This window comes from Somniosus microcephalus, unplaced genomic scaffold (genome assembly GCF_052327205.1).
Source record: "Somniosus microcephalus isolate GS21.2 unplaced genomic scaffold, FLI_Smic_1.0 scaffold183, whole genome shotgun sequence".
Taxonomy (NCBI): domain Eukaryota; kingdom Metazoa; phylum Chordata; class Chondrichthyes; order Squaliformes; family Somniosidae; genus Somniosus; species Somniosus microcephalus.
This window is the reverse complement of record NW_028225370.1, coordinates 238,727-264,526: the sequence shown is the minus strand read 5'-3', so window position 1 is coordinate 264,526 and position 25,800 is coordinate 238,727. Positions and strand designations below refer to the sequence as shown.

The window sequence follows — 25,800 nt, the reverse complement described above, 5'->3', positions numbered from 1 at the left end:
TTGCCTGACCTGCTGAGTTTTTCCAGCATTTTTTGTTGATATTTCCCTACAAATACTGATTTCATTCAGTTCCTCCCTCTCATTAGACCCTATGTTCCCCGACATTTCTGGGAGGTTATTTGTGTCCTCCTTTGTGAAGACAGAACCAAATTATGTATTTCATAGGTCAGCCATTTCTTTGTTCCCCATTATAAATTCCTCTCATTCTGACTGCAAGGGACCTACGCTTTTCACCAATCTTTTTCTCTTCACATATCTATAGAAGCTTTTACAGTCAGTTTTCATGGTCCCTGCAAGCTTACTCTCATATTCTATTTTCCCCCTCTTAATTAAATCGCTCTGTCCACGTTTTGAATGAAGAATGAAGTAGTTGACTCAGGCTAGGGTCCTGAATTTAAATAAAGGATGGTCTGAGGCGCGAGTTGGGTAGGATTGATTGGGGAATGTCACTCAAAGGGTTGACGGCGGATAGGCAATGGCAAACATTCAAAGACCTCATGGATGAACTACAGAATGTGCTCATCCCAGTTTGGCATGAAAATAAAACAAAAAAGGTGACTCAACCGTGGCTCACAAGGGAAATAAGGGATAGCATAAGATCCAAGGAGAGGACATATTAATTGGCCTGAAAAAGCAGTAAACTTGAGGATTGGGAGCAGTTTAGGATTCAACAAAGGAGGACAAAGGAATTAATTAAGAAGGGGACAATAGAATAGGAGTGTAAATTTGCAGGGAACATAAAAACTAACTGTAAAAGCTTTTATAGATGTGAAGAGAAAAAGACTGGTGAAGTCAAGCGTAGGTCCCCTGCAGTCAGAATCAGGGGAATTTATAATGGGGAACAAAGAAATGGCAGACCAATTAAATACATACTTTGGTTCTGTCTTCACAAAGGAGGACACAAATAACCTCCCAGATATGTCAGGGAACATAGGATCTGATGAAAGGGAGGAACTGAAAGAAATCAGTATTTGTCGGGAAATGGTGTTAGGGAAATTGAAGGCCGATAAATCCCTAGGGCCTGATGATCTACATCCTAGGGTACTTAAGGAAGTGGCCCTAGAAATAGTAGATGCATTGCTGGTCATCTTCCAACATTTGATGGAATCTGGAATGGTACCCATGGATTGGAGGGTAGCTAATGTTACCCCACTATTCAAAAAAAGGTGGTAGAGAGAAAACGGGGAATTTCAGACCGGTAAGCCTGACATCGGTAGTGGGGAAAATGCTAGAGTCCATTATAAAAGATGCAACAGCAGAGCACTTGGAAAACAGTGACAGGATCGGACAAAGTAAGCATGGATTTACAAAAGGTAAATCGTGCTTGACTAATCTACTGGAATTTTTTTGAGGGTGTAACTGGTAAAATAGATAAGGGAGAACCAGTGGATGTGGTGTACTTGAACTTTCAGAAGGCTTTCGATAAGGTCCTGCATGAGAGATTGGCGTGTAAAGTTAAGGCACATGGGATTGGGGCAAGGTATTGACTTGGATAGAGAACTGGTTGGCAGACAGAAAGCGAAGAGTTGGAATAAACGGGTCTTTTTCCGAGTGGCAGGCAGTGACGAGTGGGGTACCGCAGGGATCGGTCCTTGGACCCCAGCTAGTCACAATATATATTAATGATCTAGACAAGGGAACTAGATGTAATATCTCCAAATTTGCAGACGGCACAAAGCTGGGTGGGCGTGTGTGCTGTGAGGAGGATGCCGAGAAACTCCAGGATGATTTGGACAGGTTGGTTGATAGGGCAGAAGCATGGCAGATGCAATGTAACGTTAATAAATGTGAGGTTATCCACTTTGGTGGCAAAAACAGGAAGGCAGATTATTATCTGAATGGCAATAGATTGGGAGAAGGGGAAGTGCAATGAGACCTGGGTGTCCTTGTGCACCAGTCGCTGAAGGTAAGCATGCAGGTGCAGCAGGCGGTTAAGAAGGCAAATGGTATGTTGGCCTTCATAGCAAAAGGGTTTGAGTACAGGAACAAGGATGTCTTGCTGCAGTTGTACAGGGCCTTGGTGAGACCGCACCTTGAGTATTGTGTGCAGTTTTGGTCGCCTTATCTGAGGAAGGATGTTCTTGCCATGGAAGGAGTTCTGCGAAGATTCACCAGGGTGATACCTGGGATGGCAGGATTGACGTATGAGGAGAGATTGGGTCGATTGGGCTTATACTCGCTGGAGTTTAGAAGAATGAGAGGGGATCTCATTGAAACTTATCAAATTCTGACAGGACTGGACAGACTAGATGCAGGAAGGATGTTCCTGATGGTCAGGGAGTCCAGAACCAGTGGTCACAGTCTAAGGGTAAGGGGTAGGCCATTTAGAACTGAGATGAGGAGGAATTTCTTCACCCAGAGAGTGGTGAACCTGTGGAATTCTCTACCACAGAAGGCAGTAGAGGCCAATTCATTAAATATATTCAAGAAGGAGTTGGATATATTTCTTAAGGCTAAAGGGATCAAGGGATATGGGGAGAAGGCAGGGACAGGGTACTGAATTTGGACGATCAGCCATGATCTCATCGAATGGCAGAGCAGGCTCAAGGGGCCGAATGGCCTACTCCTGCTCCTATCTTCTAGGTTTCTATGTTTGCCAAATCCTGAACTGCTCCCAATCCTCAGGTTTGCTGCTTTTTCTGGCCAATTTATATGTGCTCTCCTTGGATCTTATGCCATCCCTAATTTCCCTTGTTAGCCACGTTTGAGTCACCTTTATTGTTTATTTTTATGCCAAACCGGGATGAACAAATCCTGTTGTTCATCCATGCGATCTTTAAATGTTTGCCATTGCCTATCCACAGTCAACCCTTTGAGTAACGTTCCCCAATCCATCCTAGCCAACTCGCGCCTCATACCATCGTAGTTTCCTATTTAAATTTAGGACCCTAGGATCTGAGACAAATCCTTCACTCTCCATATTATGATAGCTCCACCCCAAGGGGCCTCGCACAATAAGATTGCTAATTAATCCTCTCATTACATAATACCCAGTCTAAGATGGCCTGATCTCTCGTTGGTTCCTCGACACATTGTTCCAGGAAACCATCCCGTATACACTCCAGGAATTCCTCCTCCACAGTATTGTTACGAATTTGGTTAGCCTAATCTATATGTAGATTAAAGTCACTCATGATAACTGCTGTGCCCTTAATGCACGCATCTCTAATTTCCCACTTAATGCCATCCCCAACCTCAGCATTACTGTTTGGGGGTCTGTCTACAGCTTCCACTAACGTTTTCTGCCCCTTGGTATTTCTCAGCTCTACCCATACAGATTCCACATCATCAGAGCTAATATCCTTCCATATTATTGTGTTAATCTCCTCTTTAACCAGCAATGCTACCCCACCTCCTTTTCTTTTTTGCCTGTATTTCCTGAATACTGAATACCCCTGGATGTTGAATTCCCAGCCTTGTCACCCTGGAGACATGTCCCCATAATCCCAATTATATCATATCCGTTTACATCTATTTGTGCAGCTAATTCATCCACCTTATTACGAATGCTCCTCGCATTAAGACACAAAGCCTTCAGGCTTGTTTTTTATAAACACTCTTCGACCTTTTAGAATTATTATTTACTGTGGCCATGTTTGATTTAAACCCTTGATTTCTCTGACTGCCACTTTTGTTTTTCTCCTTCCTGTCTTTTGCTTCTATCCTTGCTTCCCTTTCCTCTGTCTCCCTGCAGTTTCCCCACACATATTCCAGGAGTTTGCTCACAACACAGTCCTCTCTCTATCTCATCTCCACTGCTTGATAGCCTGCAAAACCCACCACAAAATGTGATATTCCCCTTCCTATTCCTTAGCTGTATACATATAGATTCTATCTCATCTCCACTGCTCGATAGCCTGCAAAACCCACCACACAATGTGCTATTCCCCTTCCTATTCCTTAGCTGTATACATATAGATTCTATCTTAAAATAACTCCAGGGTCACACAGAAACATAGAAGATAGGAGCAGGAGTAGGCCATTTGGCCCCTCGAGCCTGCTCCGCCATTCAATGAGATCATGGCTGATCATCCAAACTCAGTACCCTGTCCCTGCCTTCTCCCCATATCCCTTGATCCCTTTAGCCTCAAGAAATATATCCAACTCTTTCTTGAATATATTTAATGAACTGGCCTCCACCGCCCTCTGTGGCAGAGAATTCCACAGGTTCACCACTCTGGGTGAAGAAGTTCCTCCTCATCTAATTCCTAAATGGCTTACCCCTTATCCTTAAACTGTGACCCCTGGTTCTGGACTCCCCCGCCATCATAAACATCCTTCCTGCATCTAGTCTGTCCAGGCCTGACAGAATTTTATAGGTTTCAATGAGATCCCCTCTCAATCTTCTAAACTCCAGCGAGTATAAACCCAATCGACACAATCTCTCCTCATACGTCATTCCTGCCATCCCAGGTATCAGCCTGGTGAATCTTCGCTGCACTCCCTCCATGGCAAGAACGTCCTTCCTCAAGTAAGGTGACCAAAACTGCACACAATACTCAAGATGTGGTCTCACCAAGGCCCTGTACAACTGCAGCAAGACATCCTTGTTCTTGTACTCGAACCCTCTCGCTACGAAGGCCAACATACCATTTGCCTTCTTAACCGCCTGCTGCACCTGCATGCTTACCTTCAGCGACTGGTGCACAATAACACCCAGGTCTCTTTGCACTTCCCCTTCTCCAGCGCGACATAGAAATCTTTAGTAATACTGGCATCCGCAAATATATTTTCACTCTCCTCAAAATGTTATAATCAGGATCGTTTCGCTCCGAGTCCCGTTCAAACCCAAGTCCTGTCTCATAGTTAATTGATCACAGCACCCAGGAGGATAAAGGCAGAAGGTGAATGGGAACACCACCGGCTCCCATTTCCCCTGCAAGTCACACACCGACCTGACTTGGTCATATATCGCCGTTCGTCACCATCGCTGGGTCAACATCATGCAAATCCGTACCCAAGTGTTCCTGTTTCAACAGTTTTAGTCATTCTGCACTCTTCTTAAATCCGGATATTCCCCATCCTCCAGTCATATCAGCTGATACCCTCCCACTGCACCATTCACCTTTTCTGTAAATCCATTGTTGTTGGTCGGTTCAGATCACGGCCGTCCTTTCCTCTCCGACTGAACTCACTCTAGTGCCCCAAGATCGTGAACCTTACCACCCAGCTCCAGCCCTGCAGCCGCACAATGACCAGCCTCATATTACCCTCCTTAAGCAGCCCAGTGCAAAACAATCCGGACATCAACAGCTTGAGGCCTGGTTTCGTAGTTTAATGCCCAAGTCTTAATAGTCCCTCTATAAACGTATTTCTGTCCAGTGTTATTGGTTCTGACCATGGCTATTTTCTGCTCCCCTTTGCTTCCCTGAGACGGTCCCATACGTTTCAGGATGTTCTTCCCTCTGGCACCAGGGAGGTAACTAATCATACCTGACCTGCTCAGGGCTACAGAAGAGTCTGTCCACCTTACAGTCCCCAATACCAGGTATCTATTGGACAGTTCCAGTACAGGGGCTTCCTCCACCTGTGACTGCGATGTCCCTCTAGATGGTCACTCACTCCCCTCTATTTACTCAGTCTCTGCCCTGTTCCCTCGACCTGAGAGAGCTGCAGGTTCAGGCAATAGATCTGGACCTTTTGTCGGGGCAGAAATTGTATTTTACAGAGTTTTGTGAGCCTACCTGTGTCCATTCTCTTTCGTGTTGAAGATGTTGGATCTTCTCCCCTGTTTGGACCTTCAGCCATGGTGGTGACAGGCGTTCCCAGGCTCTGATGCTCTGTAACAAATATAATATTAATGGAGGGTTCGAGGGAAATATTAAAATGAGAAAGAGAACGTTGCCTTGTTAAACATGATATCAAGTCCCTCCTCCCCCATCAGTACAGCAGCTGGTATCTCTGGGATCTCAGAAAACACCATCAATATACAACTGGTGAATGTGACTGCTGTTTTACAATCATAATTCTCCATTCGTGTGTGAGCCTGCGCACGTGCGGCCATTGAAACTATCAATCAGCAGCCTTTCCTTTCCCCACTGTGGAAATGTAAAAGCGATTCAGTTAATTCAGTACCAGTTTGAGACTTTGTAAAAAATTCAGCACGTTGCTGTTTCACTAACGCTGCCACTAGTCCAATAAACACACAAAAGCAACAGAGGGGCAGGGAGAATGTGTGAGAAATGATTAGTGGTAACATAATAGGGAACACTAACGCCTTTTATAAATATAAATAGTGAAAGAATAGTCCAAGGAAAGGTGGGGCCGATTAAGGACCAAAAAGGCAATCATCTTGTGGAAGCAGAGGACATGGCTAAGGTACTAAATTAACACTTTGCCTCCGTATTCACTAAAGGAGAGGATGCTGCCAATTGTACAGTAAAGGAGGAGGTGGTAGAGAAATTGGACAGGATATAAATCGATTAGGACGATGTACTAAAACGGTCGACAGGGCTCAAAGTAGAAATGTCACCCGCTCTGCCACAATCTTCCAATCCTTGGATATGGGAAAGGTGCCAGAGGACGGGAGGGCTGCAAACGTTACTTCCCTGTTCAAAAAGAGAGTGATGAACCAAATAACTACAGGCGACTCAGCTTAACATCGGTGTTGAGGAAACTCCTCGGGACAACATTTCCGAAACACAATTAACCGTCACTTGGAAGAACATGGGTTAATTAGTGACAGACAAAATGGATTTTATTTAAAGGCAAATCTAACCTGGCTGACTTGAATGAGCCAATGGATGAAATAGGAGGGTTGATGAAGGTGGTGCAGTTGATGTTCTGTTTCTGGACTTTCAGAAGGCCTTTGATAAAGTACCTCATAATAGACTGGTGAACAAAATTGGAGCCAATGATATTAAAGGAGCAGTGGCAGCGTGGGTACTAAATTGGTGAAGGGACAGAAAACAGACAGTAGTTGTGAACCGATATTGTTCACACTGGAGGGAAGTTTACAGTGTCCCCAGGGGGCGGGATTAGGACCACTGCTCTTTGATTTATTTCAGTGACATGGACTTAGGTATACAGGGCATAGTTTAAAAGTTTGTCGATGACACAAATCTCGGAAAAGTCGTAAACCGTGAGGAGGACAGCAGAAGACTTCAGGAGGAAATAGAGACACTGGTGAAATGGGCAGACACATGGCCGGTGAAATTTAATGCAGAGAAGTGTGAAATGCTGCATTTTGGAAGGAAGAATGAGGCGATGCAATTTAAACCAACTGGTACAATTTAAAGGGGTTGCAGGAACAGTAAAACTTGGGGGAATAGATACAGAAATCTTTGACAGTGGCAGGACAGGACGATAAGGCTTTTAGAAACGTATATGGGAGCATTGGCTTTATAAATAGAGGCACAGGAACATCGGAACAGGAGTAGGCCGCTCATTCGTTCCAGCTTGTTCCTCCATTCAATTCGATCATGGCTGAGCTGTATCTTAACTCCATCTCCCCGCCTTGGTTCCATATCCCTAAGTACCATTGCCTAACACAAATCTATCAATGGCAGTTTTGTCATTTTCAATTGACCGAACCTCAACAGCTTCTTGAGGGCGAGTGTTCCAGATTTCCACTACACTGTGTCTGAAGAAATGCTTTGTAACATCACCCCTGAACGGCCTCGCTCTGCGGTTAAGGTTACGTGGATCCCTCGTTCTCTCTGCCCATCCACAGTTCCTAACTTCTAACATCACCCCTGAGCGGCCTCGCTCTGCGGTTAAGGTTACGTGGACCCCTAGTTCTCTCTGCCCATCCACAGTTCCTAACTTCTAACATCACCCCTGAACGGCCTCGCTCTGCGGTTAAGGTTACGTGGATCCCTCGTTCTCTCTGCCCATCCACAGTTCCTAGCTTCTAACATCACCCCTGAACGGCCTCGCTCTGCGGTTAAGGTTACGTGGACCCCTCGTTCTCTCTGCCAATCCACAGTTCCTAACTTCTAACATCACCCCTGAACGGCCTCGCTCTGCGGTTAAGGTTACGTGGACCCCTAGTTCTCTCTGCCCATCCACAGTTCCTAACTTCTAACATCACCCCTGAGCGGCCTCGCTCTGCGGTTAAGGTTACGTGGACCCCTCGTTCTCTCTGCCCATCCACAGTTCCTAACTTCTAACATCACCCCTGAACGGCCTCGCTCTGCGGTTAAGGTTACGTGGACCCCTCGTTCTCTCTGCCCATCCACAGTTCCTAACTTCTAACATCACCCCTGAACGGCCTCGCTCTGCGGTTAAGGTTACGTGGACCCCTCGTTCTCTCTGCCAATCCACAGTTCCTAACTTCTAACATCACCCCTGAACGGCCTCGCTCTGCGGTTAAGGTTACGTGGACCCCTAGTTCTCTCTGCCCATCCACAGTTCCTAACTTCTAACATCACCCCTGAGCGGCCTCGCTCTGCGGTTAAGGTTATGCCCCTTTTTCTGGACTAGTCCACCGAAGGACATAGTTTAACTCTCTGCCCTAACAATTCCGTTGATCATCTTAAACACCTCAATTAGTTCACCCAGTAACTTTGTATAATCAAGGGAATAAAAGCTTCGTCTGTGTAATCTATCCTCATACAGGAAACTTTCGTTTAACCGGAAGTCCGGAAAGCTCTATCTACTGGCAAAATTCAGGAGCCGTTTCCGATCAGTTTTTTTACTTCTCATTGCTTTTTTTCCCCCCAGTCAGGCTCTGCAAGGTCTGTAGCTAAGCAACAGCTTCAGCTAGAGACGCTTTTAAGCTGCAGCCGACTGTTTTGAAGCTGTTGCTAAACAACAGGGTTTGTTGATTCACACGGAGCTGAAAAGCTCGATGTTTTAACATTAGCGCTGGTTTGTCCGGCAGTTTTGAGGGGACGGCACCAACTCGGTCCAGTCAGTGCCGGATACCAGGCAGTTTCCAGTAATTTAAAGCTTTTAGCCCCGGGATCATTCTGGTGAATCTGAGCTGCACCACCTCCAAAGCCAAGATATTGTTGCCGAGGTGCGGTTCTCTAAATGGGTCTAACCCGAGCTCTGTACAGCTGGAGCAGAACTTCTACCCCTTTGTAATCCAGCCCGCCAGATAAAGCCCAACATTCCATTAGACTTTTGCTTATTTTTGGTCCCTATCCACTAGCTTCTAGTGATTTCTGTACCCGGACCCAGAGTTCTCTCTGCCCATCCACAGTTCCTAACTTCTAACATCACCCCTGAACGGCCTCGCTCTGCGGTTAAGGTTACGTGGACCCCTCGTTCTCTCTGCCCATCCACAGTTCCTAACTTCTAACATCACCCCTGAACGGCCTCGCTCTGCGGTTAAGGTTACGTGGACCCCTCGTTCTCTCTGCCCATCCACAGTTCCTAACTTCTAACATCACCCCTGAACGGCCTCGCTCTGTGGTTAAGGTTACGTGGACCCCTAGTTCTCTCTGCCCATCCACAGTTCCTAACTTCTAACATCACCCCTGAACAGCCTCGCTCTGTGGTTAAGGTTACGTGGACCCCTAGTTCTCTCTGCCCATCCACAGTTCCTAACTTCTAACATCACCCCTGAACGGCCTCGCTCTGCGGTTAAGGTTACGTGGACCCCTAGTTCTCTCTGCCCATCCACAGTTCCTAACTTCTAACATCACCCCTGAACGGCCTCGCTCTGCGGTTAAGGTTACGTGGACCCCTCGTTCTCTCTGCCCATCCACAGTTCCTAACTTCTAACATCACCCCTGAACTGCCTCGCTCTGCGGTTAAGGTTACGTGGACCCCTCGTTCTCTCTGCCCATCCACAGTTCCTAACTTCTAACATCACCCCTGAACGGCCTCGCTCTGCGGTTAAGGTTACGTGGACCCCTAGTTCTCTCTGCCCATCCACAGTTCCTAACTTCTAACATCACCCCTGAACGGCCTCGCTCTGCGGTTAAGGTTACGTGGACCCCTCGTTCTCTCTGCCCATCCACAGTTCCTAACTTCTAACATCACCCCTGAACGGCCGAGCTCTGCGGTTAAGGTTACGTGGACCCCTCGTTCTCTCTGCCCATCCACAGTTCCTAACTTCTAACATCACCCCTGAACGGCCTCGCTCTGCGGTTAAGGTTACGTGGACCCCTCGTTCTCTCTGCCCATCCAGTTCCTAACTTCTAACATCACCCCTGAACGGCCTCGCTCTGCGGTTAAGGTTACGTGGACCCCTCGTTCTCTCTGCCCATCCAGTTCCTAACTTCTAACATCACCCCTGAACGGCCTCGCTCTGCGGTTAAGGTTACGTGGACCCCTCGTTCTCTCTGCCCATCCACAGTTCCTAACTTCTAACCATTTAGAACATTCTCTGATCGATCCTTTTTAGGTCCAACGTGAATGAGCTCATTGTGTTCTGAAGTGAGGGGATTGCGACAAACTTGCTCAATCCATTCCAGGAGGGTGGGTTCTCCGGCGTTCTGAATGTTATTTAATATTGGTGTCACGAGTCTAACGCCCTCGAACGTCTATGTGGACACAGTGTCAAGATGTAATGAGAGTGGGAGGAGGCTCCCGTGGAGTATAAACACAGCATAGACCACTTGAGCCGAATGGACTGTTTCTCTGCTGCAGTTTCGATGTAAATCTAATCTGCCCCGAACTGTCACAAACTCCAATCTCTGTGACGGTGACCATGGTGTGTAACCCTTCCTTGTCCATCATTCACCTTCCCACAGCATTCGATAGTCTCATCTGGCATCCTTTTCCATGTCATGGCCTCCATTGTCCATCCCATAAAACTGATCCTTGTGTGCTTCCTGTCCTAGCTCCCTGATCGCAGATCGCAAATCTCCAGCAATGGGTTAACTTTTGTCTTTCTATCCACACCTATATTGTTGGCCAATATTGAACCGATGCTGCTTCTGGTGCATAGTAACCGATTACTGTAGCGCCGGAGGCAGATTGGATTGTTTCAATATCTGCTTCTTGGGATTTGCCGGGGCATTGAAATCTCGGTGCAGAGATCGCCTCATCAGGCACCTCCATTGACTAGGCGAGGCTGCATCATAGACCCATAAAATGATACAGCACTGAAGGTCATCCAGCCCATCAGGCACCTCCATTGACTGGGCGAGGCTACATCATAGACCCATAATATGATACAGCACAGAAGGTCATCCAGCCCATCAGGCACCTCCATTGACTGGGCGAGGCTACATCATAGACCCATAATATGATACAGCACATGTAGTGTATGTATCCGTCTACCTTTAAGAAAACCATTGTATGTAACCGTTCACCTTTAAGAGAACTATTTTAGGTGTGGCACTACTTTGTTGGCTTCTGTATACTGTAATACCGACGGTGACCACACCAGTATATAAGTGCTGTGTCAGGATTTATTTGGCAGATTCGCCCTGACCTTCGAATAGTAAAGTCCTGTTTTAAGTTACTCTGGTAGTCTGTGTATTAATTAACTAAACAACCCACAGACTTTACAGTGGCGACGAGTCCGATCGTACCCTGCGGCAACAATACTTCCGAAACAGTTAACGAGCGTCGAGAAGAGGCAACCGCCCTCGTCGTTCTGCTGGGAGAAAACTCGAGGCTGCAGAACTAGAAAGGAAGAAGAAGTTAGAGACAAAGACTTCCATCAGCAACAGGCACTGACTGTCCCTTCTGCCACGGTGAGGAGTGAGCCGATCAGCACGAGAAGCAAGGCGGCCACGGTGACTGTGAGTAAGGGAAAGTAAAAAGAATAACCGGAGGATAAGGGCGGTGCACTCGACCACGGTCGAGGGGGAAAGGAGCCGGACAGAAGTCGGGTCCAGAGGCGCCGAGACTGGGGCAGCGTGGAGCAAGGAAGCCGCGGTACAGACAGGCTGGGGGACGCAACGGCGTCGTGAGACAGCTAGACCGCGACCGGCGAAAAAGGCCGGGCAGCGACCGAAGCCACGAAGCGCTGCGACCGGGAGCGTAGGCGCGGGAAGAGATAAACTCAGCCGCAGCCGGGGAGGGAAGCACCGGACTGCGAGAGGGCTGGGAGGCGCGATTGGGAGCCGAGTGAGCGGGAGAGGCAGAGCCGACCAAGGGGGAACTGAGCGAGAGCCAGTCCAGCGGCTGAAACTGTTCTCCGTCAACGGGGTGTACCCAGCGCCGGTAGAGCCGAGCGAGCGGGAGAGAGACAGAGCCCGAGCAAGGGGAACCGAGCGAGAGCCAGCCCAGCGGCTGAAACTGTTCGCCGTCAACGGGGTGTACCCAGCGCCGGTTGCCCTACCGAGAAAAGGGAAAGCACTGAAGCCGACGCGCAGGCTGTGAACCTGAAAGCCAGCGGCCGTCACCCGTGGGGAAAGTGTACCCCTCCCGCTAGGGAAGAAACGCGGGAAGCCGCCATTAGGCGGGGAAGAAGACAGAAGCGGGAAACCGCCATTGAAGTGGGCGGGGAGAGAAGATAAGCGCGGGAAACCGCCATTTTCGCGGGAACCGCCATCTTGGAAAAAAAAAAGAAAAGAAATAATTCGTGGTGTTATCAGGGAGAGAGGAAGATGCCTAAGTGTGGTAACATCAACGATTTTAATTCCGAGGTAGAAGACTGGGCCACGTATGTGGAACGCATTGAGATCTATTGTGAGGCCAATAAAATAGAAGATGACAAAGCTATAACCTTGCTAAACTCGATGGGCGCGAAGACATACGGGCTCTTGAAGCATTTACTAGCACCAGCTAAACCGGCGGATCAGACTTTCGATGATATTGTGACTGTTCTGAAGGATCACTTGAACCCCACACCGTTGATGTTGGCGGAACGATTCAAATTCTATGCGAGAACGCAAAGGAAAGACGAAAGCAACGCAGAATACTTGGTCGAACTGCGTAGACTAGCGAAACACTGCCAGTTTGGAGGGAATCTGACAGAGGCATTGTGAGACAAGTTCGTGTGCGGGTTGTCAAAGGAAGGAACGCAAAAGCGACTACTCGAAGAGAACGACCTTACACTTGACAGGGCTGTCCTTATTGCAGCATCGCACGAAGCCGCAGCGAAGGGAACTGCGGAAATGCAGCTGAAGGCAGCGGCACTCAGTGTGGATCAAATTACCTCGAGTACAACAAAATGCTATCGTTATGGGAAGACAACACACGACCAGAACCAATGCTGGTTTAAGAACCAGGAATGTAGGAAATGTGGCAAACTGGGTCACATAGCTAAGGTATGCCGGTCAGGGAAGAAGACCAACAACCAAAGGAAGCCATCACAGGAAAAGTACAACAAGGTACACAAGGTGGCTGAGAAGAGTTCAGACGAACAGAATTCAGACTCAGACCCAAACGGCCAGGAGCTGGGCAGTCTGAGAATTCACAATGTGAGTAAGGAAGCTGACCTACAAACTATCTGGGTCATGCTAAAAATAGCTGGAGTCCAAGTGAAAATGGAGTTGGACACTGGATCAGCTCTATCAGTCATAAATCGAAGGGATTACCACCGGCTATTCTCACATATACCCTTAAGCGATACCAAGTTCGTATTGCAGACATACACGGGGCATAAAGTATACCCCATGGGGAAGATAAGAGTCAAGGTGAGAGATGGGGGTAAAGAACACCCAAGAATGAACTTATACGTACTACCTGAGGAAGGACCACCACTTCTGGGACGGGAGTGGATCAAGAAAATAGACATGGAATGGCACTATCTAAAAGCCATAACGAGTGAGGACTCAGTGCAGACAGTCAGCTCAGATTCTGAAACGGATGACGATAAGACCAACCCAAATATGAAAGACAAGGCTAAAATGGACTTGCCTTCGTTCTTCCAACCTTAGTTGGCATGCATAAAGGCTTATGCTCCAGAGAAGAACAAAGTTTCAGAACAGAACTCCACCGAACAACGACAACATAGTTTGACAGAGAATTCTGAGTCTGTTCAGTTTACGGACATATCCATGACTGACGAACACCGAGCTCGGACTCAACTTTATTTCAAATTACGACAGCAAGTAGAACAAGTGAGTTACCGTCTCGAACAAGAGATGAAAACAATGAAAAAGTTCTATGACACCGAATGGGAGAATCTGGAAAGACAACAGAAGCAGCTAGCTCAAGCAGAGAGCGACCATAGAGCCATTGTGACCAATTACCGATCACATCTCCCTTATGCTGTTCAGGAGTTAGAATATTTGCAGGAAGGAGCAAATGAAGAGGAATCTTCAGGAAGCCAGGATTTTATTCCCGTTCTTCTCTACGACTCCTTACAAGCAGAGTTTGAGAAGTTGAAGGAACAGTATGAACAGGCCCAGGCTACAATCCTGGAGGGGATTAACTCGGCAACCTCCGAAAAGCTAGTTTCAGTAGAAGCATATGAGCAACTAAAGGTTGAACATGAGCAAGAAGTCCAAAGGCTGCAGGAAATTCTTGATGAGCTCAAGGCCAAGACAGACTCATCGATAGAAGCTCCATCCATAGATGAGAAATTAGAGGTGAAAGACATGGCAGAACATGAAAGACAAGATGTCCAAGAACTCAAAAATATTGAAGGAAACCCAAGACAAATATGAGGCGGCAATGACCGAGGTTCAACAACTTGAAGAACAGATTCAACTGGGAATCCTCTCAGTGGAAGAAAAGGAAACTGTAAGAAACACAGAGACTGTAAGAATGGCCCCTGAACATGAGCTAGAGAGCATCAAGGCGCAACTTCTCCGAGCACTGAAAGCCAAAGTACAAGAGGAAAAGAAGGTGAAAGCATTGGAGGAAAAGGTGGATGAAATGGAGAAGACTCTGATCCACAGTGTTCCCGTGGAAGAGTTAACAGTCAGCCAACTCCTTCATATGCTGAGGGACAAGACTCTGCAATGGGAACAATCTGAACACGAGCTTCAATCTTCAAAGGGAAGGAGTTCGGAGCTCTCAAAAGTTATGGAAATAGCTGAGGTTGCAACACAGATTTTACTGGGATGCCAAAAGTACGCTGAATCACGTCTATGTGAACAGAATGTTGAAACAGCTGCTCCAGTAGAAGGATTGAATAGCCCGATCAATCAATCCCCGATGGAAGGGGAAGTATTGAAATCACAAATGAGGTCATTAGTGAAGGATTTGCAGGAAACCCAGGAAGAGCGGGATGAATATGAACGCATGAAGAAGTCTCTTCAGGAAAGATGTCTAGGGAGGGAACAGTCGGCTAACGTCCAGTTGGGTGAGGAAGAAGTAGCAGGCCCTCTCGCTAGACTAGTTCAGGACGACACCAAATATTACCATGACCTGTTGAGTGACACGGAATATTACGAGGACTTGGTCTGCCCAGCTTGTGATGAAAACTCCCAAAGTGCAGAAATCAGGATGAAGCACTTAAAGTCTAAGAAACATAGGGAGATGGTGGCGCTACAGCTGGCAGCTGATAAGGGAGCCCCGAGAGTCTCCAAGAAGCAGAAAAGAAAAAGACGAAGCAGAAGGTGATAACCATCTAAATCATTATCACTTCTACCAGATCATGTACGTGGGCCCTACGAAGGGAGCCAAATCAGTTGGCAAGTAGGAAAAATTACCAAGGCAGTCCAGCTGTTTGTAAAAGTCAGCACTGCTGGTTCAGCAGGATGGAAGTTCAAGCTGTTAAGTCAAGGGAAAGACTATTGGATGAGTCACGCTAGCAATGTGAACCGGCTACACCACAAAGATGTTGTTCGGACCGAGTCAAGACTAGAGACTGAATCTGTGAACTGTTCCCGCAGAGACTGAATCTATAAACTGTTTCCCGCATAGATTATACCTGTGAATTGTTTTACATGAAGTTGAATATATGTTATGTTTAATGGGGGACTAAGTATGTTGTAAGCTAAAAAGGGAGGATTGTAGTGTATGTATCCGTCTACCTTTAAGAAAACCATTGTATGTAACCGTTCACCTTTAAGAGAACTATTTTAGGTGTGGCACTACTTTGTTGGCTTCTGTATACTGTAATACTGACGGTGACCACACCGGTATATAAGTGCTGTGTCAGGATTTATTTGGCAGATTCGCCCTGACCTTCGAATAGTAAAGTCCTGTTTTAAGTTACTCTGGTAGTCTGTGTATTAATTAACTAAACAACTCACAGACTTTACAGCACAGAAGGTCATTCAGCCCATCAGGCACCTCCATTGACTGGGCGAGGCTGCATCATAGACCCATAATATGATACAGCACAGGAGGTCATTCAGCCCATCACACCGGTGCTGACTCTTTGGCAGAGCTATCCCATTATTACCACTGTCCCTCTCTTTCCCCATAGCCCTGTAAATGTTTTCCCTTCAAGTATTTATCCAATTCCCTTTTCAATGTTACAACAGAATCTGCTTCCTCCACCCTTTCGGGCAATGCATTCCAGATCTCACTAACTCGCTGTGTAACACAATGTTCCCTCACCACCCTTTCGGGCAATGCATTCCAGATCTCACTAACTCGCTGTGTAACACAATGTTACCTCACCACCCTTTCGGACAATGCATTCCAGATCTCACTAACTCGCTGTGTAACACAATGTTACCTCACCACCCTTTCGGGCAATGCATTCCAGATCTCACTAACTCGCTGTGCAACACAATGTTACCTCGCCTGTGGCTCTTTTTCCACTCACTTTAAATCTGCGTCGTCTGGTTACTGACCCCTTCTGCCAATGGAAACAGTTCCTCCTTATTTACTCATCAAAACCAATCATGAGTTTCAACAGCTCTATAAAATCTTCGTTTAACCAACTCTGCTCTAAAGAGAACAAACCAGCCTCTCCCCAGAACTGAAGTCCCTGATCCTTAGTACAATTCTCTCAAATCTCTTCTGCACCATCTCCAAGGCCTTGATATCCTCCTTAAAGTGTGGTGCCCAGAATTGCAAACCATACTCCAGCTGAGGCCTAACCAGTCTTTTATAACAATTTAACATAACTTTCTTGGCTTTATTACAAGAGGAATAGCAAATAAAAGCCGAGGACATGGCTCATGGTGTCAGCACTTGACTAATGAGCACTGTAGGAGGCGAGGACATTCACCACTGCTCCACTAATATTAACAGTGGTGTAACTTTAAGCAGATTGGTGACGTACTATCTTTAGGGGTCTTACAATATCTGGAAATTACAAATACATAACTGGTTTGATCTGACTGCTGTTTTACAATTATAATTCTCCACGTGTGCACATGTCCCGCTGTGTGTCTAACAAACTCTCAGTCAGCGTCCTTCCCTTTCCCCACTGGGGAAATGTGAAAGTGATTCAGTCCCGGATCAGTAATTTCTCCAAACTTAAGTTGATGTTATTTGCCGGCATTAAGTTATAACCCAATTTGAGACCTTGTAAGATGGAGTTTTCTGCTGTTTGACACACGCAGACTCTGGTATAATAAACACACGACAACAACAGCAGCACCGTAGGGAATCAAGCTGAATACAGAAAGTACAGAGGAGAAATCAAAAACAAACTAAGAGGGGCACGGAAAAACTGAGGAAAGATTAGTGGGAATAGAATAGGGAACATTAAAATCTTTCTTAAACATGTAAAGCCTAAAAGGAGAGTCAATGGAAAGGTGCGATGATTAAGGAGCAAAAGGGCAATCTTCTGGTGGATGCAGTGGGCATGGCTGAGGTACTGAATGAGTACTTTGCATCTGCCTTCACTAAAGAAGAGGATGCTGCCAATGTTACAGTGAAGGAGAGGGTGGTAGTGAAATTGGACAGGATATAAATAGACCAAGAGGATGTAGTGAAACAGTTGACAGCGCTCAAAGTGGAAGTGTCATGGTCTGGATGGGATGCATCCTGGGTTACCGAGAGAAGGAAGGCTCTGGCCACAATCTTTGAATCCTCCTTGGATAGGGGAGTGGTGCCACAGGACTGGGGATTTGCAAATGTTACCCCCTCGTTTAAAAATGGAGCGTGTGGTAAACCAATGATCTACAGGTGAATCAGTCTAGCGCCGGTGTTCAGGAACCTTCTGGAGATAAATCATTGAGAACCTGCTAAGATATCATCTCTCCTTACAGCAGTAATTGACTCCTTGATTAATATTGCAACACCCACTCCTCTTTTACACCCCCCCCTGTCTTGCCTGAAGATTCTATACCCTGGAATACTGAGCTGCCAGTCCTGCCCCTCCCTCAACCATGTCTCTTGTGATAGTAACAATATCATACTCCCATGTGTTCATCAACACCTTGAATTCATCTGCCTTACTCGCAAGACTCCTTGCATTAAAATAAATGCCATCCAGCCTTGCCATACTCCCTTGTGCCATTACATATTTGCTCTGCCTTCCAGGCTCTTGTTTTTTCCTCTATATTTGGCTGTGCATCACACCCTACTATAGCTCCACTCCGTATCCCATCCCCCTGCCAAGTTAGTTTACACTCCCCCCAACAGTACCAACAAACCTCCCTGCAAGGATGTTGGTCCCGTTCCGATTCATGTGCAACCCGTCAGACTTGTACAGGTCCCACCTTCCCCAGAAACAGAGCCAGTGATCCAGGAAACTAAAGCCCTCCCTCCTGCACCAACTCTTCAGCCACGCATTCATCTGCTCCATCCACCTATTCCTATAATAATCACTACCATGTGGCACCGGGAGCAATCCAGAGATTACAACCTTTGAGGTCCTGCTTTTTAATCTGCTACCTAGCTCCCTAAATTCTTGTTGCAGGACCTCATCCCGCTTTCTACCCATGACCTTGGTACCAATGTGAACCACGACCTCTGACTGTTCGCCCTCCCCCTTCAGAATGCCCTACAGCCGTTCAGTGACATCCCTGACCCTGGCACCAGGGAGGCAACATACCATCCTGGAGTCACGTCTGCGGCCACAGAAACGTCTATCTGTTCCCCTTATGATAGAATCCCCCATCACTATTGCTCTCCCACTCTTTTTGCTCCCCTCCTGTGCAGCTGAGCCACTCGTAGTGCCACGGACTGGGCTCTTGCTGCATTCCCCTCAGAAAGCATCTCCCCCAGCAGTATCCAAAACGGAAAATCTGTTGGAGAGAGAGATGGACCCAGGGGACTCCTGCACTGCCTTCCTAGTTCTTTTACTCTGTCTGGCAGTCACCCATTTCCTGTCTGCCTGTGCATTCTTTACCTGCGGTGTGACGATGTCGTTTGACAAGCTATCCATGAAGAACTCAGCTTCGCGGATGCTCCACAGTGACTCCAGCCGCAGCTCCAAAACGCAGATTGCAAGTAGCTGCAGCTGGAGACACTTCCTGCACACGTTCGCCCTGGACACCAAAAGTGTCCCTGACCTCCCACATAGCACAGGAGGAGCACTCCACACTGCTGAGCTGCTCTGCCAAGTCCTACCCTTAATTTACTCCCTTTAAATATTAAATACACTAGGGACCTTACTTCCCTTTAAACACTACTTACGCTAAACTAGAGACCTTACTTTTACTTTAACGACTGGACTGTAGAAATACTCACCAGGTCCTACTTACCAATCAGCTCCTTCCCTGGTTGTGATGTCACTTTAGCGGTTTTACAGTTGTAGTTTGACTGCTCCCGCTCTCAGACTCTTTCCTGCAGTCCTGTGACGTCACTCCTTGATTTTGCTGTTCTTTTGGAATTCGCCGGATAAGTATCGGCCTCCTCACTGCTGCCGACTCCTCGCAGGTCCGCGCTGTCCTCGGCCTCCCGCTGTTCAGCGAATGAGGCCCGACCAGAGCGGACCTGCGAGCGAGCAGCTGAGGAGTTTCAAAAACCGGCGGCAGTTGGGGCGCGGCGGCTGATTCAGCGAACGAGGCCCGACCAATTCAACAGCAGGGGAAGAGAGGTAAAAAGTAATCAAATTGTGGCGTCACCAGGAAGCAGGTAAGTGATTGGTTGGTGAGTATTTCTCTCTTTTTTAAACTTTAACTCTGGTTTATAGTTTCTAAGGTCTCTCTAGTGTAGCAGGGACTGCTGGTAAACCAGTTAACTGTAGTGTAATTAGTGGGATTGATTGATTTAATTTAAATTCAATTAATTAAAGGGTAAGTCATGGCAGGACAGCCGGGCCCCATGATCTGCTCCTCCTGCGATATGTGGGAACTCAAGGACACTTCCTGTGTCCCCGACAACTACATGTGCAGGGAGTGCATCCAGCTGCAGCTACTGACAGACCGCATTGCGGCACTGGAGCTGCGATTGGATGCATACTGGAGCGTTCATGATGCTCAGGACATCGTGAATAGCACATTTACGGAGTTGGACACACCGCAGGTAGAGGTTGGACAGGAAGAAAGGGAACGGGTGACCAACAGGCAGAGTACTAGGCGCAGGCAGGTAGTGCAGGGGTCCCCTGTGGCCATCCCCCTCTCCAACAGATACACCACTTTGAATACTGTTGGGGGGGATGGCTTAGCAGAGGAAGGCAGCAGCAGCCAACTTCCTGGCACCAGGGGTGCCTCTGCTGCACAGAATGGGAGGAAAAAGAGGGGTAGAGCTATAGTAATAGGGGATTCAATTGTAAGGAGAATAGATAGGCGTTACTGCGGCCGGAAACGTGACTCCAGGATGGTGTGTTGCCTCCCTGGTGAAAGGGTCAAGGATGTCTCCAAGCGGCTGCAGAACATCTTGGAAGGGGAGGGTGAACAGCCAGTTGCCGTGGTGCACATAGGCACCAACGATATAGGTAAAAAGTGGGATGAGGTCCTAAAAAGCGGAATATAGGGAGTTAGGAGATAAATTAAAAAACAGGACTTCAAAGGTAGTAATCTCAGGATTGCTACCAGTGCCATGTGCTAGTCAGAGTAGAAATAGAAGGATACTTCAGATGAATACGTGGCTAGAGGAATGGTGCCAGGGGGAGGGATTCAAGTTCCTGGGACATTGGAACCGGATCTGGGGGAGGTGGGACCAGTTCAAACCGGACGGTCTGCACCTGGGCAGGGCTGGAACCAATGTCCTAGGGGGGAGTGTTTGCTGGTGCTGTGGGGGAGGGTTTAAACTAAAATGGCAGGGGGTTGGGAACCTGAGCAGGAAGACAGAGGAAAGGGAAACAAGGATAAAAGCAAAAGATAGGAAGGAGAAAAACAAAAGTGGCAGTCAGAGAAATCAACAGTTTAAATCAAACATGGTCACAGTAAATAATAATTCTAATAGGTCTAAGAGCATTAAAAAAACAAGCCTGAAGGCTTTGTGTCTTAATGCGAGGAGCATTTGTAATAAGGTGGATGAATTGGCTGCGCAAATAGAAGTAAACAAACATGATTTGGTTGGGATTACAGAAACGTGGCTCAAGGAAGGCCAGGACTGGGAACTCACCAGGGGTATTCGATATTCAGGAAAGATATGCAAAAAGGAAAGGGAGGTGGGGTAGCATTACTGGTTAAAGAAGGGATTAACACAATTGTAATGAAGGATATTAGCTCTGAGGAGGTGGAATCTGTATGGGTAGAATTGAGAAATACTAAGGGGAAAAAACGTTAGTGGGAGTGGTTTATAGACCTCCAAACAGTAAGGCGGAGGTTGGGGATGGCATTAAAAGGGAAATTAAAGAAGCGTGCAATAAGGGCACATCAGTCATCATGGGTGACTTTAATCTACATATAGATTGGGCCAACCAAATTAGTAACAATACTGTGGAGAAGGAATTCCTGGAGTGTTTACAGGATGGTTTCCTGGACCAATATGTCGAGGAACCAACCAGAGATCAGGCCATCTTAGACTGGGTATTATGTAACGAGAAAGGATTAATTAGCAATCTTGTTGTACGAGGCCCCTTGGGTCGGAGCGATCATAATATGATCAAATTCTTCATTAAGATGGAGAATGAAGTAGTTGACTCGGAGACAAGGGTCCTCAATTTAAATAAAGGAAACTACGATGGTCTGAGGAGCGAGTTGGGTAGGATTGATTGGGGAATGTCACTCAAAGGGTTGACAGTGGATAGGCAATGGCAAACATTCAAAGACCGAATGGATGAACTACAGAAGTTGTTCATCCCAGTTTGGCATAAAAATAAAACAAAAAAGGTGACCCAACCGTGGCTAACAAGGGACATTCGGGATAGCATAAGGCCCAAGGAAAGGGCATATAAATTGGCCAGAAAAAACAATAATCCTGAGGATTGGGAGCAGTTTAGGATTCAACAAAGGAGGACAAAGGGATTAATTAAGAAAGGGAAAATAGAATATGAGTGTAAGCTTGCAGGGAACATAAAAACTGACTGTAAAAGCTTTTATAGATATGTGAAGAGAAAAAGATTGGTGAAGTCAAGCGTAGGTCCCTTGCAGTCAGAATCGGGGGAATTTATAATGGGGAACAAAGAAATGGCAGACCAACTAAATACATATTTTGGTTCTGTCTTCACAAAGGAGGACACAAATAACCTCCCAGAGATGCCGGGGAACATAGGGTCTGATGAAAGGGTGGAACTGAAAGAAATCGGTATTTGTAGGGAAATGGTGTTAGGGAAATTGATGGGTCTGAAGGCCGATATATCCCCAGGGCCTGATAAGCTACATCCTAGGGTACTTAAGGAAGTGGCCCTAGAAATAGTAGATGCATTGCTGGTCATCTTCCAAAATTCAATAGACTCTGGAATAGTTCCCATGGATTAGAGGGTAGCTAATGTTACCCCACTATTCAAAAAAGGTGGCAGAGAGAAAACAGGGAATTATAGACCGGTAAGCCTGATATCGGTAGTGGGGAAAATGCTAGAGTCCATTATAAAGGATGTAATAGCAGAGCACTTGGAAAACAGTGATATGATCGGACAAAGTCAACATGGATTTACAAAAGGTAAATCGTGCTTGACTAATCTACTGGAATTTTTTGAGGATGTAACTGGTAGAATAGATAAGGGAGAACCAGTGGATGTGGTGTATTTGGACTTCCAGAAGGCTTTCGATAAGGTCCCACATAAGAGATTAGCATGTAAAGTTAAGGCACATGGGATTGGGGGCAAGGTACTGACTTGGATAAAGAACTGGTTGGCAGACAGGAAGCAAGAGAGTTGGAATAAACGGCTCTTTTTCCGAGTGGCAGGCAGTGACTAGTGGGGTACCGCAGGGATCGGTCCTAGGACCCCAGCTATTCACAATATATATAAATGATCTAGACGAGGGAACTAGATGTAATATCTCCAAGTTTGCAGACGACACAAAGCTGGGTGGGCGTGTGTGCCGTGAGGAGGATGTCAAGAAATTCCAGTATGATTTGGACAGGTTGGGTGATTGGGCAGAAGCATGGCAGATGCAGTATAATGTGGATAAATGCAAGGTTATCCACTTTGGTGGCAAAAACAGGAAAGCAGATGATCTGAATGGCAATAGATTGGGAGAAGGGGAAGTGCAACGAGACCTGGGTGTCCTTGTGCACCAGTCGCTGAAGGTAAGCATGCAGGTGCAGAAGGCAAATGGTATGTTGGCCTTTGTAGCAAGAGGGTTTGAGTACAGAACAAGGATGTCCTGCTGCAGTTGTACAGGGCCTTGGTGAGACCACATCTGGAGTATTGTGTGCAGTTCTGGTCACCTTATCCGAGGAAGGATGTTCTTGCCATGGAGGGAGTGCAGCGAAGATTCACCAGACTGATACCTGGGATGGCAGGAATGACGTATGAGGAGAGATTGGGTCGATTGAGCTTATACTCGCTGGAGTTTAGAAGAATGAGAGGGGATCTCATTGAAACTTATAGAATTCTAACAGGACTGGACAGACTTGTTGCAGGAAGGATGTTCCTGATGGCCGGGGAGTCCAGAACCAAGGGTCACAGTCTAAGAATAAGGGGTAAGCCATTTAGGATAGAGATGAGGAGGAATTTCTTCACCCAGAGAGTGGTGAACCTGTGGAATTCTCTACCACAGAAGGCAGTGGAGGCCAATTCATTAAATATATTCGAGAAGGAGTTGGATATATTTCTTAAGGCTAAAGGGATCAAGGGGTATGGGGAGAAAGCAGGGACAGGGTACTGAATTTGGATGATCAGCCATCATCGCATTGAATGGCAGAGCAGGCTCGAGGGGCCGAATGGCCGACTCCTGCTCCTATCTTCTATGTTTCTAAAAGGCATTTGATAAGGTGCCACATAAAAGGCTGCTATGCAAGATAAGGACTCATGGGGGTGAGGGCAATATATTAGCTACAAGGACAGGTTGGAGAAGCTGGATTTGTTTTCATTAGAACAAAGGAGGTTGAGGGGTGATTTGATCGAGGTGTACAAGATTATGATGGGTTTGGATAGGCTAGACAGGGAAAGGCTGTCCCCACTAATGGATGGTACGAGGACTAGGGGACACAGATTTAAGGTTTTGGGCAAGAGATACAGGGGGCGAATGTGAGTAAAAACCTTTTTACACAGCGAGTGGTGAGGACCTGGAACTCGCTGCCGACGGAAGTGGTGGAAGCGGAGACACTCGATGTTTTCAAGGGGAGACTGGATAGGCACTTGAGGGAAATAAACTTGCAGGGCTACGGGGATAGAGCGGGGGAATGGGACTGACTGGATTGCTCTACAGAGAGCCGGCATGGACTGGATGGGCCGAATGGCCTCCTTCTGTGCCATTATGACTATTAGCATTGATAGAGGATTGGTTAACTGACAGAAAACAGAGTAGGGATAAACAGGACATTTTCAGCTTGGCAGGCTAGTGGGGTGCCACAAGGATCAGTGCTGGGGCCTCTGCTATTTACAATCTATATTACTGACTTAGATGAAGGGACCGAGTGCAATGTATCCATGTTTGCTGCTGATACAAAGCCAGGTGGGACAGTAAGCTATGGGGACACAGAGCCTGCAAAGGGATATGGGCAGTCTAAGTGTGCGGGCAGTAAGGTGACAGATGGAACATAATGTGGGGAAATGTGTGCGTATTCACTTTAGTAGGAAGAGTAGAAAAACAGAACCTTTTTTAAATGGTGAAAAATTATTAAATGTTGGTGTTCAGAGAGATTTAGGTGTTCTCGTACAGGAAACAAAGTTAGCATGCAGGTACAGCGAGCAATTGAGAAGGCGGATGGCATGTTGGCCTTTATTACAAGGGGTTGGAATACAACAGTGAGGAAGTCTTGCTACAATTGTACAGGGCTTTGGTGAGACAACACCGGAGTACCGGGCACAGTTCTGGTCTCACATCGATAAAGGATGGGATAAAGACAGGAGGGAGAAATTATCTTAGCTCCAAAAATAAAGTAAATAAATCAGTTTGGGTGGAGCCAAGAAACAGCAAGGGTCAGAAAACATTGGTTGGAGGTGATTATAGGCCCCCAAACTGTAGTTGTAATGTAGGGCGGTGTATAATTCAGGGAACTAGAAGTGCATGTAGCAAGGGTAATATAGTAATCATGGGGGATTTTAAGCTATGTATAGATTGGGAAAACCAAATCTGCAGTAATAGTGTGGGGACATCATCTGAGTCAATGGGACTCTCTGACCTTTCTCCCCAGTCCATCTCCAGGACCAGTGTGTATCTGAGTCAATGGGACCCTCTCTCTGACCTTTCTCCCCAGTCCATCTCCAGGACCAGTGTGTATCTGAGTCAATGGGACTCCCTCTGACCTTTCTCCCCAGTCTATCTCCAGGACCAGTGAGTATCTGAGTCAATGGGACTCTCTCTGACCTTTCTCCCCAGTCCATCTCCAGGACCAGTGTGTATCTGAGTCAATGGGACTCTCTCTGACCTTTCTCCCCAGTCCATCTCCAGGACCAGAGTGTATCTGAGTCAATGGGACTCTCTGACCTTTCTCCCCAGTCCATCTCCAGGACCAGTGTGTATCTGAGTCAATGGGTCTCTCTCTGACCTTTCTCCCCAGTCCATCTCCAGGACCAGAGTGTATCTGAGTCAATGGGACTCTCTCTGACCTTTCTCCCCAGTCCATCTCCAGGACCAGTGTGTATCTGAGTCAATGGGACTCTCTCTGACCTTTCTCCCCAGTCTATCTCCAGGACCAGTGTGTATCTGA

At 46.9% G+C, this 25,800-nt stretch overlaps 1 protein-coding gene across 5 annotated transcripts in view; it reads right to left on the bottom strand.

The window, feature by feature from the left end:
• Window positions 1-25,800, bottom strand: part of LOC147082087 (NACHT, LRR and PYD domains-containing protein 3-like) — a 113,120-nt gene that overhangs the window by 64,002 nt on the left and 23,318 nt on the right. For all 5 annotated transcript variants that reach the window (XM_085980459.1, XM_085980458.1, XM_085980456.1 and 2 more), the window contains exon 3: window positions 5,685-5,780. In XM_085980459.1, the coding sequence (XP_085836585.1) occupies window positions 5,685-5,748 (64 nt within the window). In that variant the 5' untranslated portion in view covers window positions 5,749-5,780. The remainder of the gene's footprint in view (window positions 1-5,684; window positions 5,781-25,800) is intronic.